A 19354-nucleotide genomic window follows, 5' to 3' on the forward strand; every position below is an offset into this window, starting at 1 on the left:
TAAGGCTTTTGACAAAGTTCACCACCATAGTTTGCTTAAAAAATTAAAATATTTTGGCATTAATGGACCACTGCATCAGTGGATTAACGATTTTCTGATAGGGAGAGAACAAACTGTAATAATAAATGGCTCTAAATCAACACCGATAACAGTAAACTCAGGTGTACCTCTAGGAACAGTCTTGGGTCCACTACTATTTTTAATTTACATAAATGATTTACCAAATTGCATTACTTCAGGAACAAAAGTCAAATTTTTTGCAGACGATTGAATAATATATAGAACAATAAAAACAACACAAGACACAGATATTTTACAAAGAGAATTAGATGAATTACAGAAATGGGAATCAAATTGGAGCATGTCTTTCCACCCAGAAAAATGTCAGTTGTTAAGAGTAACAAAACAACTAAAACAAATTAATTCCACTTATCTTATTCATGGCAAACCAGTAACACAGACTAAAAACGCAAAATACCTAGGTGTTATAATAAATGAAAAACTGTCATGGAATCCACATATTGATGAAACTATAAAAAAATCAAACAAAGTATTAGGATTTATTAAAAGAAATTTCTATAAATCAAATAAGAAAATAAAACTAAAATTTTATTTAACCTTGGTTCGGCCAATAATAGAATATGCATCCTCCGTTTGGGACCCCTCAACTCAAGAAAACATTAAGAAACTGGAACAGACACAAAATAGAGCAGTGAGATTCATAACAAATGAATATTCACATTTGACTAGAGTAACACCTTTAGTAAAATCACTAAATTTAGAAAGCCTTTAGGACAGAAGACTTAAAAGTAAAGTAGCAATTATACATAAAACACTGAACCATAATCTTCAAATACAAAAACAAAATTTAATAAAATACTCTGAAAGACACAAAGATAAAGGCACATTCCTCGTCCCATATGCTAGGACAAATTTGTACAAATGTTCCTTCTTCCCTAGTGCTATTAGAGCATGGAATGGGTTGCCTGAGCTAGCCAGGAAAACCAGTGACGGCAGAATTTAAGTCATTGGTTAATATGCATGACTAAATGCATGACGCGTAGGACGTAATCATCTTCTTTTTTGAAGTAACGTCTGTATTATTTAAGATAAGATAAGATAAGGCTCTGTCCTCCTTTGCGTGTGCTTGTGTCTGGTAACCCTGTATGCACCGGCGGATCCAGGGGGGGGGGCGGTAGGGGAGATCGCCCCCCCCCCACTCCGCCAATCTCTTCCCCCGGGAGGGGGGTGGACGAATTTTAGTATAGAATTTACACAATTTGTATACGAATTTATTACTTATGTTAATAATATATACTAATTATTTATATTTCAACCTATTTTAATATTATTTCGCCCCCCCTTCTCTAGTATATTGGTCGATATGGTGGGGTCGGGAGGGGGCGATGGCATCAATTCCGCCCCCACCCATAAACTTTCGAGTGGGGGGGGCGGTCCAATTTATATGTAGAAATCACAGCTTGCTAACAGAATCAATTGAATATCTATATGATTAAAACTTGTTATTGGTATTTTAACTGATCTTTATATTATGTCGTTCCCCTGTTGGCCAATGGGTGGGGAGCGAATACCTCTACTGCCCTTCCCACCTAAAACCTTTGAGTGTGTGTGTGTGGGGGGGGGTCCTACTTTTCGGAGAAATCATAGTTTGTGAACAAAATTAGTTGAATTAATATATAAATTTTATATTATGTCGCTCTCCTTCAGGTATTTATGCCGATTTGGTGGGGTAGGTGGTGATAACCCTCTGAGTGTGGGGGGGGGCGGTCCTATTTTTATGGAGAAATCATAGTTAGTGAACAAAATTAGTTGGATATGTATATAATATAAACTACGTGAACCCATTGTATATTATGTCGCACCACACTCTAATCTCAAATTTTATCATTAGTAAATATAAAATGAAAAAGGGTTGTACCAGGTGGGAGGGGCGATACATGCCATCACCTTCCCCCCATGGAACAAACCAATACTTTTTCTTTTTGTATTATAGTTAAGAAATTACAAAATTTAAAAAAATCTGTCACTAATATAATTTATACATTCTATAAAATCAAATTCTTATATCGAGTCGCCCCAACCCTATTCTTTAATGCCAAATGCAATCATTAGCATAAATTATAAAAAGGAGTGAGGATTAATCATTTTCACTCTATCGCCCCCTCCCCTTTCCAGAGTTTATGTAATTTCACATGAATTTATCTTAATTATTTTAATTATTTTGCTTTGGAAAAGTTATAATTCAAACGAAATTTTTCAGTATAAGAGTCACGATTGAGATGAGCTCTAAACCCAGATGATCTTTTCCTAGTCGCCTTTTTACAACCTTTACTCAATCTGATATTTTTCTAGTTAAATAAGTTTAGGACTAGAACTCACAATTTATACTTGAATTTTATTGAATATTATTTATCGAATAATTTTTTCTTCGGCGTCAATCCTCAAAGCCTTAATCTAAAGATGTGGGGTATATTATCTTTTCAAGGAACAAATCGGTTTTATTTGCAATGTATTAAATAATGAGCTCTAGATGTCAGGAGAATGCGTTTCTGCAGTGAAGAATGCAAGAAAACGCTTTTGGCTACGGGGCCTCGCCCCGAACTGATAAATAATGAGCTGTAGATGTATGGAAAATGTGTTTATGCAGTGAAGAATGCAAGAAATTGCTTTTGGCGTCGGGTCTTAGCCCCGAACCCCACTGATAAAAAATGAGTTGTAGATGTCAGAAGGATAAGTATCTGAAGTGAAAAATGCAAGAAAACGCTTATTGGGGAATCTTACAGCGCTCCGCCATACCCCCAAGCTTGCAAGAGAAAGGCCTCAAGATGACTTTTTTATTTTTTCGCCGAAGGTTGAAAAACACTGCTCTATTTTATTCTCATATGTATATATATATGCTGCAGCTGTATGCACGTTTATGCATAGGGTTAGGGTTTTCTCGGCGTTAGTGTTTGGAAAAAAATCGCCCCCCCCCCCCCACTCCAAAGTTCTGGATACGCTAGTGCCTGTATGTGCATAAGTATTAGCGTCATTACATTCAATCCAGAAATGACTTGTAGGATGATAAAAATAGGCTATTTAAATAAAATCAAAATTTTTGTTTTTGTTTTTTTATTTAGAGGCTCCAATAGGCTCCCAAATGTCGTGGGCCCTGGCGCAATGAGCCCCTTCGCGCCACAGTTGCTACGCCACTGTGCTGTTTGTTGATAAAACACATTTAGAGTTGCTGGTGCCTACGCCCCATGTCAAACTACAGTACAGGATTTGAAAAAGTTTAACACTTAGCGACACTCCAAATATAAACATTGAGGGGGGGGGGGAAGATTTTTTTATAAAAAAGTCACTCTGTCTGTCTGTCTGCGCCCAATTGTGTCCACGTTATTTCTATGAAATCCATTCTTGGATCACGTTGACATTGTCCATAATTATTTATTGTACCTGAATAAACACGAATCAATCAAACAGATTTTCCAATTAATCAATTAATCACTGGTAATTAATTGTTTTGTTTTCAACAAGGGCTCCTTTAGTCCTAACAGATATAACTAAATAGTTGGGTTTTGTCCCCTTAGATAACTGTACACGTTATTTCCCCCACACATATTCTAGGATCAAGTTGAAAATTTACACGATTTTTTTATTGAACCCCAAAAGAAAAATCAATCAATTAACCAAATAGTCGATTAATTATTAGTAATTAAAATATGAATACATGAAGGGGGCTGCTGTAACTAATAATTTTTAAATAAGAAAAACCAAAGGGGAAAATTCAACATAACAATAAAGGCCAGAAGAAACTAATTGTGAATAAAATAAATGACACCAAAGTCTAATCTTTCGACAAAGGACCGGACACAACAGAATGAGACAACATATGTATCGAAATCGGAATCAGTGAAAATCTGCCCATGTGGAGTGTCACTAGAGAATGCTGACCATGTCCTTCAAAACTGCATTCTTTACCAAGAGGCCAGAACAAGACACTGGCCCCAAAACACCACAATAGAAAGAAAACTATATGGAGAGCTCAATGCTTTTGAAGCCACTGCGCAGTTCATCTCATGTATTGGTCCAGTCATCTGAACGCTCCAACAGTTCATCTCATGTATTGGTCTAGTCATGTGAACACTCCAACAGTTCATCTCATGTATTGGTCCAGTCATCTGAACACTCCAACAGTTCATCTCATGTATTGGTCCAGTCATCTGAACACTCCAACAGTTCATCTCATGTATTGGTCCAGTCATCTGAACACTCCAACAGTTCATTTCATGTATTGGTCTAGTCATCTGAACACTCCAACAGTTCATCTCATGTATTGGTCTAGTCATCTGAACACTCCAACAGTTCATCTCATATATTGGTCTAGTCATCTGAACACTCCAACAGTTCATCTCATGTATTGGTCTAGTCATCTGAACACTCCAACAGTTCATCTCCTATATTGGTCTAGTCATCTGAACGCTCCAACAGTTCATCCCATATATTGGTCTAGTCATCTGAACGCTCCAACAGTTCATCTCCTATATTGGTCTAGTCATCTGAACGCTCCAACAGTTCATCCCATATATTGGTCTAGTCATCTGAACGCTCCAACAGTTCATCTCATATATTGGTCTAGTCATCTGAACGCTCCAACATAACAAAGAGAACGAGGAAGAAATAAAGGCCAGGACTGCCTGGTTATACTCGTGGCATCGTTGTAACCGAGGTAGCAGCCAAACAGCAAAACAAATCACGCCGGAGTTTGAGTGTAGGACACGTTCCGAGATGGTTCACCAGAAGAAAAAGAATCGTTCTCATTGTAATCCCTTCATTATGGGTTCGAGTAATGGTGAAGAGGATTTTTCAATTTCGGGATCTTTGGGCGCACCTGAATCCACCCAGCTCTAATAGGTACCTGACATTAGTCGTGGAAAAGTAAAGGCGGTTGGTCGTTGTGCTGGCCCACATGACACCCTCGTTAACCATAGGCCACAGAAATAGGTCACCTTTAAATCAGCTCCACAATAGATCGCAAGGTCTGAAAGGGAAACTATACTAACTGTTAATGCATAATTGTAGTTTATATAAATCTACAAATGAGTTTGTATTTTTACAGGTCGACATTCCGGATGAAAAAAATAAAGGAAGAACTCCTCAATACTGTGAAGAGACGAAAGCTGAGCTGTAAGAATGTACTCACTGTCAAAAATCATTCTTCAAGGTACAGTGGCGGGAGCACGAAGAAAGGGTTGACCAAAGTAAAGCTGGCATGACAACGTAAAAGAACGGACCGGCCTCTCTCTTGATATCCTGCTAAGAACAGCTGCTGACCGTGAAAAGTGGTGGAATTTTGTTACGCAAACAGCAACACCTACGATGAAAGTCAAGGGACAGATGACAGTTTATATAAATCGATTCGTAGCAGACAACGGCTAAATCCTTGTTATACGTGAAAAATATGTAGGTCACGTACGGGTCTGTGAATACACGTAAAATACTACATACTTTTGAAATCCTAAAACTTAGATTGTTAAAGTGTTGTTATTATATTATACATATCTTATGCAGAATGACACATTTCTATGCCATATGTCGGTATGTAACAATTAATACAAAAAATTGAAATAAAAACATAACTAATGACCTGAAACAGTTAAAGCATAATCATTTAATGTGTTTAAACAAATAGTGAACTAAATACAACAAGTTGACAATACATAAGATAAACTTTGAAAAGTTTTAGACACATCCTAAGGTTAAATACAGAGCTGGGTGGAACTTGTGTTGAATAATGATAACCCCCAGCAAGACAGCAAAATTATTTTTTTCAGGCTGACTTCAAACTCATCTTCAGCAGTATATATATATGCAAGTGTGGATTGAAGACACTTCAATACTAAACCTGCAAGTCTCTTACAAGAATTCTATAAGGGACTTGTCAAGTAAAGAAGCCTGCTGGTTCCTAAGGTCATGAAAACATTCTATAGTAGAAATGGTAGTTAAGAAGTAATTATAGAAAAAAAATTATCATTTGAACAGCTTGAATGTTTTTTTTCATTTAAGGATTTTATTAGCTCTTGTTCATTCACTGCCCATGGCTAGTAACCAGCCGCTTTGACAGCACACAATGAGTAGCACCCAATCTCTATGTCGCTTTGACAGCATACAATGAGTAGCACCCAATCTCTATGTCACTTTGACAGCACACAATGAGTAGCACGCAATCTCTATGTCACTTTGACAGCACACAATGAGTAGCACGCAATCTCTATGTCACTTTGACAGCACACAATGAGTAGCACCCAATCTCTATGTCACTTTGACAGCACACAATGAGTAGCACGCAATCTCTATGTCACTTTGACAGCACACAATAAGTAGCACCCAATCTATGTCACTTTGACAGCACACAATGAGTAGCACGCAATCTCTGTCACTTTGACAGCACACAATGAGTAGCACGCAATCTCTATGTCACTTTGACAGCACACAATGAGTAGCACGCAATCTCTATGTCACTTTGACAGCACACAATAAGTAGCACCCAATCTCTATGTCACTTTGACAGCACACAATGAGTAGCACCCAATCTCTATGTCGCTTTGACAGCACACAATGAGTAGCACGCAATCTCTATGTCACTTTGACAGCACACAATGAGTAGCACGCAATCTCTATGTCACTTTGACAGCACACAATAAGTAGCACCCAATCTCTATGTCACTTTGACAGCACACAATGAGTAGCACGCAATCTCTATGTCACTTTGACAGCACACAATAAGTAGCACCCAATCTATGTCACTTTGACAGCACACAATGAGTAGCACGCAATCTCTATGTCACTTTGACAGCACACAATGAGTAGCACGCAATCTCTATGTCACTTTGACAGCACACAATGAGTAGCACGCAATCTCTATGTCACTTTGACAGCACACAATGAGTAGCACGCAATCTCTATGTCGCTTTGACAGCACACAATGAGTAGCACGCAATCTCTATGTCACTTTGACAGCACACAATGAGTAGCACGCAATCTCTATGTCACTTTGACAGCACACAATGAGTAGCACCCAATCTATGTCACTTTGACAGCACACAATGAGTAGCACGCAATCTCTATGTCACTTTGACAGCACACAATGAGCAGCACGCAATCTCTATGTCACTTTGACAGCACACAATGAGTAGCACGCAATCTCTATGTCACTTTGACAGCACACAATAAGTAGCACCCAATCTATGTCACTTTGACAGCACACAATGAGTAGCACGCAATCTCTATGTCACTTTGACAGCACACAATGAGTAGCACCCAATCTCTATGTCACTTTGACAGCACACAATGAGTAGCACCCAATCTCTATGTCACTTTGACAGCACACAATGAGTAGCACGCAATCTCTATGTCACTTTGACAGCACACAATGAGTAGCACCCAATCTATGTCGCTTTGACAGCACACAATGAGTAGCACGCAATCTCTATGTCGCTTTGACAGCACACAATGAGTAGCACGCAATCTCTATGTCACTTTGACAGCACACAATGAGTAGCACGCAATCTCTATGTCACTTTGACAGCACACAATGAGTAGCACGCAATCTCTATGTCGCTTTGACAGCACACAATGAGTAGCACCCAATCTCTATGTCACTTTGACAGCACACAATGAGTAGCACCCAATCTCTGTCACTTTGACAGCACACAATGAGTAGCACCCAATCTCTATGTCACTTTGACAGCACACAATGAGTAGCACCCAATCTCTATGTCACTTTGACAGCACACAATGAGTAGCACCCAATCTATGTCACTTTGACAGCACACAATGAGTAGCACGCAATCTCTATGTCACTTTGACAGCACACAATGAGTAGCACGCAATCTCTATGTCACTTTGACAGCACACAATGAGTAGCACGCAATCTCTATGTCGCTTTGACAGCACACAATGAGTAGCACGCAATCTCTATGTCACTTTGACAGCACACAATAAGTAGCACCCAATCTATGTCACTTTGACAGCACACAATGAGTAGCACGCAATCTCTATGTCACTTTGACAGCACACAATGAGTAGCACCCAATCTCTATGTCACTTTGACAGCACACAATGAGTAGCACCCAATCTCTATGTCACTTTGACAGCACACAATGAGTAGCACCCAATCTCTATGTCACTTTGACAGCACACAATAAGTAGCACGCAATCTCTATGTCACTTTGACAGCACACAATGAGTAGCACCCAATCTCTATGTCACTTTGACAGCACACAATGAGTAGCACCCAATCTCTATGTCACTTTGACAGCACACAATGAGTAGCACCCAATCTCTATGTCACTTTGACAGCACACAATAAGTAGCACGCAATCTCTATGTCACTTTGACAGCACACAATAAGTAGCACCCAATCTCTATGTCGCTTTGACAGCACACAATAAGTAGCACCCAATCTCTATGTCACTTTGACAGCACATAATAAGTAGCACGCAATCTCTATGTCACTTTGACAGTACACAATGAGTAGCACCCAATCTCTATGTCACTTTGACAGTACACAATGAGTAGCACCCAATCTCTATGTCACTTTGACAGTACACAATAAGTAGCACGCAATCTCTATGTCACTTTGACAGAACACAATAAGTAGCACCCAATCTCTATGTCGCTTTGACAGCACACAATAAGTAGCACCCAATCTCTATGTCACTTTGACAGCACATAATAAGTAGCACGCAATCTCTATGTCACTTTGACAGAACACAATAAGTAGCACCCAATCTCTATGTCGCTTTGACAGCACACAATAAGTAGCACCCAATCTCTATGTCACTTTGACAGCACATAATAAGTAGCACGCAATCTCTATGTCACTTTGACAGTACACAATGAGTAGCACCCAATCTCTATGTCACTTTGACAGCACACAATAAGTAGCACCCAATCTCTATGTCACTTTGACAGTACACAATGAGTAGCACCCAATCTCTATGTCACTTTGACAGCACACAATGAGTAGCACCCAATCTCTATAGGTTATAGAAAGCAAGTGGCTAAGAAAATCCCCCAATGGCATTAAAAAACACCTGCGGTTATGGAAAGCACCCAAATGGCTTTGAAAAACATGTGATTATGGGAAGGACCCAAATGGCTTTAGAAAACACCAGTGTTTGTGTGTAGCACCATATAGCATTAGAAAGCACAAGTGTCAATGGAAAACACTTGTTGCTATGGAAAGCCCCCAATGGCATTTAAAAAAAAGTCCACAGTGTTATTTGTAGCTGTTAAATATTTATATTAAAAAAAAAAAAAAAAAAAGACCATGGTTAAAAGAAATATTATTTATAGATCAAGAGAGTCTAGTTAGAGAAAAATTCATTTAATATTCCCTATGGGAAAAAAACAAAATCTAGATAATATTAGTACAATGTAAATAGGAAATTTGATTGAAGACATTACACAAACATATTTGACAATTCTCCTACCTCACTCATCTGCACTTGCTTTGCACACACACTCATGCATGCACACCTAACCCTCACTCAGTATTGGTCTATAGAACACTAACAATTTTTTGAAGGAGGTGAATGTATCACAGCCTCAGAAGAAATTTTAAAAAGAAATGCAATGGTTTAATAAATTAAAAAAATGTTGAAACTTTGACAAAATTTCTGCTACAAGTTTGTAGGGAGAACTCTGTATCTATTTCCCATGTATGCCTTGATCAAGATACTGATTCCGGCTAAGTTTTAAAGTAACTGTTATTCAAACTGAGATCAAATAATGTAATAAGCAACACTTGTAATAAACAGTAGAATATCGTTTATCAGGATGTCAGTTATCTGGAAAGTCTAACATTACCACTTCCTTTTTTTGGTTTGTTTTACAGTACAGTATCTAACTGGTCTTGCTGATGTGCAGGGAAAGATAAGCAATTATTTCTCTTAATCATGGGAGGCTACTATGTATAATGCTTTGTTCCTCTGTATATTTTGCTTTAATGTTATGTGTACATATAATGTAATACCCCCATAATATCATTTTTATTGGACCGTTTATAATAGTCTCCATTAGGTTATCTGGATGATTGATCATCTGAACAGAAACTGTTCCCCTATAATCTGGAAATCGATGTTCTATTGTACATTGTATAGACTAGATATAACTTCCTGACTAAAAACATTTAGTTAAAGTTTTCAAAATAACAATATCTCTACATGAAAAGAACAATACCTGTGTATATAGGTTAGGTTTATATATAGGTAAGTGTTTACAAAGGGACATTAAATCTAAATCTGATGAAATATTTTTTTATAGAGCAGAAAGGAATAAATGAAATCCATAGAATGACAAACAATCTGAGATTGACTTTCAGTTTCTGAAAGCTGTTACAGTTGGATACTAAATTGGTCTAAACAAATCTATATTGGAAATTTTAATATTTGCATTAAGATAGGTCTTGTGTTTTGGGGGTTTTATTTTTTTTAAAGACAAAAATAAAAATACAAAATAATGAATGAATTACAAGTCCTTAAAATTATGTAGAAAAAAAACAGTGACATAACTTAAAAAACTTCATAATTTCTATACATTTCATAAAATTATGTATACACACTTCACATGTTAAAAAAATCAATAAATAAAAGTTATATATCTTTTTTTTTAACATTCTCATGCCCAAAAGTTCGCATAACATTAGGGGGGCATCTATATTTTAATAAACTTTTTATTTTGGGTGTAGAAAACGTGAAAACCTAAGCTCCATCATTGATATTCTGATTTCAACTTTCATAAACTTTAAAAATAAAAGAATCAATTCTACTAGCAAACTGAATCATCTCATTTTTAGCATACTGGAACAACAACAGTACAGCATTAATTCTAGGAGTGATTATAACCTGAATATGAATATGATATGTTGTTTTATGATGGGATACCCCATTATATTTCCTTCCTTTTTAATTAACAGCTCAATACGTTTTTCCAATGCACCTTGCTCTGAGACTTTATTTCTTATAAGAAAAGTTTGGAGTGTAAAGTTAAAATACATGGAAGGCATCGAGTCAATATTAACCAATACTGTGCAGAGTGTACATCAACACAGTAGGAATTAGTGTTAAACACATTTCTGCATTTGTATTGTCAAAAATAAAATTTAAAAGATGGAACCAATAAAAAAATCCATTAAAAAAAAAACAAATAGAATATTACAGGAAAAACTCCTAGATAAAGATAGTAATAGCTGATCTTTTTGTTTGATATGTTTTAAACATGTCAAAATAATTTAGAGTTAGTTGTTTTAGAAAAGGGTATAAATATTTGTTTTTTATTGTTTAGTCTGTTAATTTGCCAAGTTGTTTCCAATTTCAACTAGTAATACAATACAAGTGCTATAAAGACAACCTTAAGAGCTGTGAGATACACGAGATAGCAAGCAAGGAGAGAGGCCAGCATGAAAAAGTGGCGAACCAACAAAAAGCTGAGAGAAGAAGCAGGCCTATCTGCAACTGACCAAACCTACCCATGCCAGGTATGTGGCTGACTTTTTAAAGCGAAAGATTGGACTTAACAGTCATCTTCGAGTTCATAGGATATGAGAAATGTGCTCAATCAGGAAAGAGATGGGAAGCGTGGTCGAGAGGCTAAGTGCGCTTGAACTTGGCTTGTCTTGGCTACCTAGAAGGGGGCTCGAGGTTCGACACCCGACTCGGGCAGAGTTGCGTTTACTGAGCGCCTAAAGGCAGCACGGAAAACCAACTCCTAGATACCCCCTCCCCCCCACCGGTCCACAAATGAGATTGGACCAAAGCGCTCTGAGCATGCTATAAGCATGAAAGTAGCGCTATATAAAAGCTATAATAATAAAAAAAAAAAAAAAAAAAAAGGAGCTATATATACAGTAATAAAATGTATTGGTTCCTCCAACCTCAGTTTCCTCCCTTGTTTGTTTTCAGCATTAGAACAGCAAACTAAACTAAACATAAATTTGGTAAGAACCAAAGCTAAACAAGACTACATACACATTTTCTTTATCTTGCACTATAAACTGTACTGTTAATTGTTAACAAAATCAATTTGTTTATCAACCGATTCCATCTTGTCATTGAAACACTGAACTGCATTTGAAAATTATTTTCAATAGATCTGTGGGTGAATTCGAACATTCCTTTGATAAAAATGTATTTTGTAAAATTAGAAAGCATAAAGGCTTCAATTACTGGACTTAATAACTAAAAAAAAACAACAACAGGAATAGTTTTTAGTTAGATGTTATTTAATTTTATTAATATTTATGTGCATTCCCCTTTCCTTTTTTACTTCTTCCAACCCCAAAAAAAGTTTATCACGTTTTTTTTTATTACAAAATAAACTCGCTTTAAAACATTGGACAAAACAAAACAAAAAAAAGTTTATCATGGATGAAAAACAAGTCAAAACAAAATAGTTTATCACGGCCAAACAAAAAATAAAACTGCATTGCAGTTCTCAGAAGTAATGTAAATAACCACCATTCCACTGAGTCCATTCATACTTCCACAATGATTCAGTCGTCAAATGAAAGAGATAATAAATACATGATCAGAGAGTAAAAAGTTTGAATACAACATGAAATATAAAGTAAATAACAAAACAGGGCACTTCAGACACACACCTCTCAACTCACTTAGGATATGACTGCAAAATGTCTTGCATATGAATGTAACTTATTCAACAAGAACAAATTCAATTCACTTTTTTTTTTTTCTCTTCAGCAACAAATCTACAACTAATAAAGACTAAATTTTAAAAAAAAAATAAAATACCATAGCTTCAAAGAATTTTCCACAGACTGCAGCGATAAAACTTTTAAGATATTTCAGGACTTAAGCAGCGAAACAATTTAAAATAAAAAGGGGGTGGGACCAATTCCTTAGGTAAAAGGGGAACAATCCTTCTAGACATTTCATAGCTTAACTTCTAAACATTTCATATGTTAACTTCTAGACATTTCATATGTTAACTTCTAGACATTTCATAGCTTAACTTCTAGACATTTCACATCTTAACTTCTAGACATTTCATATCTTAACTTCTAGACATTTCATAGCTTAACTTCTAGACATTTCACATCTTAACTTCTAGACATTTCATAGCTTAACTTCTAGACATTTCACATCTTAACTTCTAGACATTTCATATCTTAACTTCTAGACATTTCATAGCTTAACTTCTAGACATTTCATAGCTTAACTTCTAGACATTTCATAGCTTAACTTCTAGACATTTCACATCTTAAATCAAATAAAGCTGCAACAAAAATATTTCAGTATTCCAAGCAAATGAAAAAAACTTCCCCCCCCCCACCCCTCCTTTTTCCCCTTTCACAAAACTACATTGAGATACATTATTGGTGCCATCAGAATGTCATCATGGCCTCTGCCATCAAGACACGGAGTCCAAAAGAAAACAAAAGTGTCCGTCTAGTAAACAAGAACCTGACTGCCTTTATTAGTCAGACAATATAGATGTCGTTGTCATATAGCTAGTCCGATTTCACCTTGTTCTGGGCCAGCTTGGGCTGGTCAACAAAGATGGCTCCAAACAAGAGCATGGTGGCCAGCGTCAGAAAACAGGCCATGCCCCAGAACAGCACATACAACATCTGCTCACTTAGATGCTCTGTGGAGAAGGAAAAAAAAAATGGGATAAAACCATCATGATAATCAGCAGAGATAATATCTAAAAGACTTTAATTCATCTCATGAGCCAGGCATTTTTTTACGCCAGCAGAAGGTCTAGTACATTCAAATGTTCTTAATTTAATGTGTATATCCAGTAGCCAGCATGACCAGTAATTTTTCTAGACAGTAATTTTTCAATCACTTGAGCGGTTTAATCAATATTTATCCAGGGCAACTGGACCATTCTAAAAATATGCCCATGTTTAAAAATGAATAGCTTTTTAAAGTGCATTCAGTGAGATAAATTTTAGTTAACCCTGTCTTTAAGTGTTTTTGACCCTTGAACTCTCAACTATGAGTCTGTTTATATTACATATTAAACAATTTTATTTCTTCCACTTAAAGTGAAATATAAATTATTTGGGGGTACTTGGCACTGATTTCAGAGAATTATTGCATCAATTTTTCTTTCGAGATAGGAGTTAAGTTATGGTTAAGTTATTGATAAGTTATATGGTGTCTTTAAATGTGAAATATCCAACTGATGCTGCATGGGATTAGCATTAAAGCCTGATTAGAAATGTTCTTAATGGGGGAAACCGATAACATGCAAAATGAAAAGATATTAAGCTTCACATTTCCATTAGAAAGTAGACTTTACAAAAAAGTTATGCTTTATGAGACTTTGAATAGCCAACTTAGCCGTACCCAGAAATATGTTTTTTTAATACATATACAGCATTGAACATGTGTTTTATTTATATATAATTCAGAAAAAAAATGTCTGTATATTAAGTTGTTGTTTTTTTCTGTGAACCCAAACTAGCCAAAGCATACATTCACTTTTGTAATCATTTGAAAAGCTTATTTCAATTACTTTTGAAATGAGCAACAAATTTGATTTGTAGCAGAAATCTTACTTTTATATTCCTCAATGCATGTACAAAATGTGTAATGTCTCTGTCATAAACCAATGAAACAAATTCAAGATTTCAGTTAAGTGTTACACACTGTCCCATGCAGAAGCAGCTTATAGATGCCAGTAACCAGCAGTCTTTAGTTTTTCAAAGTCAAACATCAGAGACTTTGTTAATGATAAGACAATGGCAGATATGATTTTACTACTCAATAAGAATGACAGAAGTTAATTTTCTCAAGTTGTCAGAAGAATGTTTTCCCCTAAGGACTAGTAAGATATAAACCAACAAGCCGGTAGCAAAAAACTGAATCAACTATTAACAACTGAAAGAACATAGAAAAAAAAGCACTAATTGATTTATACATAATGTGTACATTATTGAAAGAATAGTGCTTTTGATTGAAGATATAATTAGATTGCCAGGGAAGCTGCGATATAAATAAAAATATTAGAACAGCTTTGTTTTATGCAATTTAAAAAAAGCAACTAACTTAAAGAAATACAGCAATAAAAAATGAACTGGTTGGTAAAGAGAACAGCTTTGCAGCAGCAGGAAATAAATAAGAACTTTAACATTTTAGTTTTAAAAAAAAGACTAACAAAACAAAAATTTTTTTGCTTAAAAAAAATAAAGAAATCTGTTTCTGAACTGACAGCCCTGAAAATAATTAGATTACTTAAAAAAAAAAAAGGTTCTTTTTGCATTTGACTCAAACTAATGTTTGGTATGCTCTCACAATTGACAGAGATCATTTTTTGTAAATGAAAAAGCAAAAAAATGACAAAATGAATACAGAAGCTCAAGGCAGACGATCAAGTCCATTTCAATTGTTACATTTACTAAGCAATGCAATGAAATTTTTTGTACAAATTTATTACAAAATGTTACGTGTGCAACACATAATTTAGTAACATTTCTTTTTTGTTACACTTTTTCAGGGCTGGTGTAAAACTTAAAGGGTTTAAAAAAACAAACAAATATAGGTCATTCACTAACAAGCTACTCACACGTCTCAGCCGCCTCCCTCCTGTGTGTCATTAGAAAAGTTTTAGTATATTGTTAGCAAGATTTAGGTCATTTTTTTTGTATAATTCTCAAATCTTAGGCAGAAAACATGTTTCTCTTAAGTTCTAATTTTAAGATTTCACTATCAAATGGAGGCTAATATGTTTTGAAAGTAAGTAGTTTTGAAAGTTTTATGTCCCAGTGGCGATAAACCTATTTTCTTAAAATAAACCCCCAACTATGAAATCTATCAAGCTATCAAATATGGCAAAAGTAAGATATTCTGGTAAGGTAACCAAAATTGTATAAAATGGAATATTTTAAGACTTCTCCAGTTGCCCCACTTGACTTAAAATTGCTTTCGGTAAATGAATATGAAAAGTTATAGGTCCAGCTAGAATCTGGTGGTATTTAGACCAACTTCATTTTCGGCTGCATTGTGGAAAAATTTTAGCCAAAATCATCTGGTATACTATACCTAGCTTTGTCTGTTTTTAACATGAAAGATAATGCAAAGATTCCTCAAATAAATACACAACAAATACTGTATTTTTGTGCAGATAACCCGCACATTATACAATTTTTTATAAATAAATGGCAGCTGTGTGGGGTATACATCAACTCAAATACGTATAACAAAATCTATGGACATACAGGTGGGGTCTTAATACCGCCTATAGTTGAATGTGTGGTTGTGAAATCTACACTGGAAAGCTTTATAAACATCTCATTATAAACAATTGCGCCAGACAGATGTTTATTGAGCAACCACTTTAAGTACTGCTGTAGTTTACTGTAGGTCATGCTTGGCACATGCGAGGTATATAAGGGTGAGGGATGTACGACTTTGTTTTTACTTTTTTTGTAATTTGCGCAAGTTATACCCATGTGCAGGTTATACACGTATGCAGGGTATATAGGTCTACATGAAAATACTTCTTGCTAGTCTGATCCATGTTTAAGTGTAGTTCTCTGAGATGAAGACAAAACATCCAATTACTCACCATCAGGTAACAGCACACTGACCATAAACATGGAGAAGGCAACTAAGAAGATCACAGGTACCTGGGGATCAATGAAACACAATCAGCTCACAAGCAGAACACAACATCACAAAAACACAAAGTTGCATTTAAAAAAAAACAAACTTATACCAAAAGGTTTATATCTGCATATATTTTGTTTCCTGCTCTGAATCTTAACCAATTATTAAAAATGTAAAACATTAATTAAGGTCAAAACACAAACACAAAACAAATTTAAAATTGCAATGTATAGATCTAGTTTGTCCCAAGCCCCAGATCAGAAAGTAAGAGAGTTGGGAATAAGGCTAGTGACTCCACCATGTAAGACCTCAAAGTCATTGCAACAGAAACAGTATGTATGAAACACAGGGATCACTTAACATTTGGCACAGGTGGCCAGTAGCAATCTCTGTAGAAAAAGATGCTGCCATAAGTGCCAAATGAAACAGTGCAGGAGGATCTAAGTCTTTAATAAGACTCAACAACCAGATAGACCTGTTAACTACCTCACCCTAAGGTCAATGTTAGTCAACTATCACAAAGAGGATTGCCTCAACCAATGGGCATCAGGAAATACATAGAAATGACCTTGCTAAACAAACTGGACAGTATTAACTTCCTCCCAGACAAAGAGCAATATACAATCTTTCAACTAAGAATAGGACATATACCTTAAAATAACCACCTTAACAAAATAAATCCCACACATCTACCCCATTATAGACACTGCACCCAACCTTATGAAACCATAAACCATATCCTCTTTGAATGCCCCTTCCTAATCCACCTTAGACAAAATCTACTAATACTACAGTCCAACATAACCAACAGCATGTACGGCAGTGCTGAACTACTGAAGAAAACAGCACACCATTTTTCCTTGGCGCAGTCTGAAAAAGAGCTCAGCAGCAAAAAGCTGGGCTTTGGTTTAATATTTCATGCTAACTATTTAAGTATTTACTTATTTTTGAAAGAGGTTTAAAACAAAGTCTAGAAGTTTGATATCAAGTGATAGAGACTCATCTTGTAGCACAAATTCTAGTACTTTAAAAACAAAAAAAAAATATAAGAAGATTGATAATCAGCTTATAGAATGGAGATGAACTAGTGGCATTTCAGGAAAATAACTCCAATACAAAGTAGATACTTCAAAGAATACAAATTCACTTCAGGTAAAGTTTTATATTCTGAGTGTACAGACATCCACAAATTACGAGTACAACTTTTACACAACAGTTACATCTCAACTGAGAGTGGTGGTTAGCAGTTCTTAATGACAGTATAAAAAAGTGAACTATTGGCCATGATTTTTGAAACTATTTCATCTCTTCTAGAAACCATAAGAAAATGATGGTTCTATTATGTGAAGAGTAACATTTTAAATTGGCTGCTTTTGCTGAGGTGTGTGTTAAAGTTTCTCTGAGTAAACTTACAGCATAATATTTCCAATCTCTGGCAGATTCAAGAGGAGACTTGACAGTCAGACCTTCATTTTCTTCCACTATATAGTTCCCTAGAAACAGATCCATGGCATCCTGCAAAGAAATTATTTCTATATCAACAAGCTTTGAACTTTTTTTTACTTCAATACTAATATTTCTAATAGCAGTTCAAAGAAGAAGAGTACTTGATAGCAGAGAGCCAACAGTAAACATTACTATCAAATACAATGATCAGATATTTAGTTTTTATCTTGTACTGCACATAAAAGCTACTCAAACTTTTTTTTTTATGTAATTTTAAAAAATTAATATACTTATTTTGGCATACAGACCAAACAGGCAATAAAAACTTTAAAGCTCAACCCATTTTATTATTATTGTTAAGTTTGGTAAGCTCTGTTATACTAATACTATATTTACACACTAAAAAATGTTTACTATTTTTTTAAAGAGAAAAAATCTATTTAGTATGCATATATGTCAGACATAATTTAAAACAATTAATAAGTAGTTTTTCACAGAACACTTAACCAGAGAAAATAGTAGTACAAAACTATAGCATTCTATTTTTTTTCTTTTTTTTTTTTTAACAGAAATGTTTTATTCTTGAGGAATAAGAGATTGGCCCTTTACAAAACAATTAGATCAATTAGTTATTTATTATAAGACATCATTAAAGCCAGGTTCACATCTAACTTCACATTCACTTTTACCTATCCTTTGGTCTGCTGGACCGCTGGGGCACCACACAAGATCTATTAACCTTTTTTCTCCATTATTTTCTGTCATTCTGATAATATTGAAACCTGCCTTTTTACCTGCCTGGGTGAAACATTCGGGGGCCGATTTTCAGTTTGTGTTTCCACACAAACCATCTTTGTAACCTTGTTATTATTGTCTAGCAAAGAATTTTTAAAATATTGGGAATTTATGGTGTAAGGGCAAAGTTTCACCTCAGCAAAATCAAAGAGGCGCTGTGGCTGAGTGGTTAAGAGCTTGGTTTCTAAACTGGAGGATACCGGGTTCAAATCCTGATAAAGAATTGGATTTTTAATTTCCCAATCTTTAGGACGCCTAAACCCACCCAGCTCTAAATGCAGTAGTTGGGGAAAAGTAAAGGCTGTTGGTTGTTGTGCTGGCCGCATGACACCCTCGTTAACTGAGGGTCACAGAAACAGATGACCTTTACACCATCTGCCCTATAAACTACATAACCTGAGAGGGGAACTTTAAATTTAAGAAAATTGATGAAGTGTCACAAACCATGTAAATGGTAACATTCAATG

General features: G+C 35.6%; 1 protein-coding gene across 2 annotated transcripts in view; it reads right to left on the minus strand.

Annotated features, from left to right (window-relative positions):
• Positions 1 to 9322: 9322 nt before the first annotated feature.
• LOC106069373 (phosphatidylinositol-3-phosphatase SAC1-like) overlaps positions 9323 to 19354 on the minus strand; it is a 41080-nt gene continuing 31048 nt past the window's right edge. The window contains exons 16-19 of one of the 2 annotated variants that reach the window (XM_056035864.1): positions 18060 to 18161; positions 16606 to 16666; positions 15604 to 15623; positions 13532 to 13674 (exon numbers count right to left, since the gene is read on the minus strand). In XM_056035864.1, the coding sequence (XP_055891839.1) occupies positions 13666 to 13674; positions 15604 to 15623; positions 16606 to 16666; positions 18060 to 18161 (192 nt within the window). In that variant the 3' untranslated portion in view covers positions 13532 to 13665. Of the gene's footprint in view, positions 13675 to 15603; positions 15624 to 16605; positions 16667 to 18059; positions 18162 to 19354 lie in introns of both variants that reach the window. The other variant, XM_056035862.1, reaches the window with a different exon arrangement.

This window comes from Biomphalaria glabrata, chromosome 7, assembly GCF_947242115.1.
Source record: "Biomphalaria glabrata chromosome 7, xgBioGlab47.1, whole genome shotgun sequence".
In the NCBI taxonomy this organism is placed as follows: domain Eukaryota; kingdom Metazoa; phylum Mollusca; class Gastropoda; family Planorbidae; genus Biomphalaria; species Biomphalaria glabrata.